General features: G+C 57.0%; 1 protein-coding gene across 1 annotated transcript in view; it reads left to right on the top strand.

Moving 5' to 3' along the window:
- The window catches only part of LOC103781872 (protein argonaute-1-like), a gene marked incomplete at its 3' end in the record, with an annotated part of 4,149 nt that overhangs the window by 219 nt on the left and 838 nt on the right, over positions 1-3,092 (top strand). The window contains exon 2 of the mRNA XM_008949595.1: positions 2,450-2,633. Within this exon, the coding sequence (XP_008947843.1) occupies positions 2,450-2,633 (184 nt within the window). The remainder of the gene's footprint in view (positions 1-2,449; positions 2,634-3,092) is intronic.

Here is a 3,092-nt window from a genome sequence, read left to right as displayed (position 1 = left end):
AGCGTCCTCCGAGCCAGGTGGACAGCAGCTTTCAGGAGGATGTGCATTGAAGCAGATTGTGGGGGGGCCCTGTGGTGGGTTGGCCTTGGCTGAGGGCTGGGTGCCCACCAGAGCCACTAATCACACTCCTCCTCAGCTGGGCAGGAAAGAGAAGATACAACAAAAGGCTTGTGGGTTGAGGTAAGGACAGGGAGGGATCACTCAGCGATGACTGCCACAGGCAAAACAGACTTGACTTGGGGAAAAAAAATTAGTTTAATTTATTGCCAATCAAATCAGACTAGGATAATGAGAAAAGAAACCAAATCTTAACACGTCTTTCCCCACCCCTCCCTTCTTCCCAGGCTCAACTTCACTTCCGATTCCTCTGCCTCCTCCCTGCCAGCCACACGGGGGGACAGGGAAGGGGAGTTGTGGTCAGCTCCTCACACATCTCTGCAGCTCCTTCATCCTCAGGGGAGGGCTCTTCACACTCTTCCTCTGCTTCAGCTTTTATGTTGCTGGAGGCTGATCCTTCATCTGTGATTCACGATCCTAATTTTGAAGCTTTACATTCATAAATCATCTGGTGAGAGGGTTTGTAGACCAAAGCATTTTGGGGCTGACCCGTGCAGTGCTGGGGCTGCAGGATAGGTGTGGGGCTGTTCGGTCACACCTTTGCAGCTCCTGCCAGCCCCAAACCTGCCTCAGCTCCTCTGTGGGACTGAAGTGCCACGGGTGGCTGCCAAGTCACTGGGGACACTGTGGGCACATGGAGATGCTGTTCATGCGTGGCTGCCAGGATTGTCTCTGGGGTGAGAAGGTGGGACTGAAGTGCCACGGGTGGCTGCCGAGTCACTGGGGACACTGTGGGCACGTGGAGATGCTGCTCACACGTGGCTGCCAGGGTTGTCTCTGGGGTGAGAAGATCCAGAAGGGGAGAACCTGCAGGTGCTGGCCGTGGGGTGGCTCGGGGCAGGCAGTGCAGAGCTGCTGTCCTCCAGCAGGTCTTGCAAGCAGGCTGCGTGGTGCCTTGGTCCACGAGCAGAGCAGGGGCTGGAGGCTCCTGGCAAATACCTCTTTGATTCCAAACCACGCTCTAGAAATGCATCAGCTTGCAGCCAGCGAGCTGGCGATTGCCAAGAAACGTTTGTCATGTGGAGACATGAAATACACTGCAAGTAACTCATCTGAAAATCAGTTTTTTAAAAGGAGCTGCCCCTGGAGGGTGGTGCAGCCGTTTGTCTCGGGGCTGCTGGAGGCTGCCCTGTCCTGGAGCAGCTGCAAGTGCCCGGGGGGCTCCGAGCCCCCGTCCTGCTCTGCCTGCTCCGAGGAGTGGCTGAGGTTGGGTTAGCCCCAGGCTGGGGGCTCCAGCAGACTGTGGAGCTGCCAGACTCCTGCCGCGGGGCAGAAGCGAGAGCAGGGGTTGGCTTTGCAGAAGTTAATGCCACAGTTTGATCCCCGGATGCTCCCCAGGGTTGTCCTGTTCCCTTGGTGTCCTGTGGGGCAGTGGCATTCCATCAGCAGGAAAAGTCCTGTGCAGAAGTAGAAAGTAAATTTGAAGCTTAGTTTGCTGCTTTTCTGGTTTTCTGTTTCTGATATTTTTAGCCTGGAATTGAAATTTGAATTTAAAAGGAAAGTGGATGGGAGTGAGGGGTGCTAAGAGCACCATGTGTTCAGGAGCCAGAATTGGAGCCGAGATGCTGTTCGGGGGTTGACTTGGACAGTTGGCCACCCAGATGGAGCACTCTGAATATCCCAAACACGGTGCTCCCCACACCCATCCCAGCTGGCCGAGACCTCACGGGGCCTGAGAAACAGATAGAAGATGGAAACTGGCATAGGTGGAGATGGGCAAACTGGGAACAGGGCGGCGAGGGCAGGTGTGGCCTCGGAGAGCAGCAGTGCTGAGTATCTTCACATACGTTTGAGCCCAAGGGTGCTGTCAGTTTAGAAGTGCAGGTCAGTCCCATGGCCGTGTGTTGGTGCCCACCCCTCCATCTCCAGAACTTCAGCAGTAAGTCTGGGATGGGCTTTGTGGAAAATCTGGTACTTCCCTCATTATGGTTTTGGGGTCAACGCTGCTTGATGCTGGGACTGGTGATGGGGAGTCCCTTCTCCTCTGAAGGTCTGTGCCACTGCCACGCGTGGCCCTGGGCGAGCTGCCTTCCGTTACACAAAGCAGAGACTCTGTACCTGCTGGTGGGCTGTTTGATACCCGTGGTGTTGGCGGGGGCACAGTGGAGGGCTGGGCACTGCCCTTGCACAGCTGGCCTTTGCTGGAGGGTGCCAAGGGAATCTGTGTCCAGCTGTGCTGCTCCGAATTCTGCCACCGCCACCTCCTGCCAGGAGCATGAGTCGTGGGTGACCTCCCGGCCAGGGACGGCGATGGGGAGCTCCGTGACCCCTGTCTGTCTGTCTGTCTGTCTGGGCGGGGGTCTCCCCACCCCACTGACCCCTCTCCCCACAGCTGCAGGCGCATACCTGCCCCCGCTGCAGCAGGTGTTCCAGGCGCCGCGCCGGCCCGGGATAGGAACCGTCGGGAAGCCCATCAAGCTCTTGGCCAACTACTTTGAAGTGGACATTCCCAAGATTGATGTGTATCACTATGAAGTGGATATCAAACCTGACAAATGTCCACGCAGAGTCAACAGGTAAGGCAAGTATTAGAGGTTTTGGCACTTTCAGTTTCCTTGTGGAGGCTCCAGAAGTGCCTGTCTCTGCCTTCACTGGTGGAAGGCATCGGGGTGACCTGATGGGAGGAGTCCCAGTGCCTGCAGGTAGCTGGACCCACCAGCCATGGCTGTGCAGCCGTGCTGGTTGGCGCGCGGGGTGGCTGGCCCCCCCAGCCATGGTTGTGCAGCCGTGCTGGTTCCTGTCCCTGGCAGGCTTGGAGGTCCTGGACCTCAGCACAGTCCCCTGCTCCTTCACAGCAGCTGCACTGGTTTGGCAACAATCCCGTATTTAAAAATAGCAAGCCCTGACCTCGGGCCACCGCGTACTTTTCTGTTCTTTGTTTTTCTTTTTGATGTCCTTTTTGGCACCCGTGCCCTCCTGCCCTGGCAGCCTGGGTAGCTGTGTGCCCCAAAGGCTGGAGAGCAGATGCTGCAGGT

This window comes from Merops nubicus, unplaced genomic scaffold (assembly GCF_000691845.1).
Source record: "Merops nubicus isolate BGI_N331 unplaced genomic scaffold, ASM69184v1 scaffold27701, whole genome shotgun sequence".
Lineage (NCBI taxonomy): Eukaryota > Metazoa > Chordata > Aves > Coraciiformes > Meropidae > Merops > Merops nubicus.
This window is presented reverse-complemented; position numbering and strand designations above follow the sequence as displayed.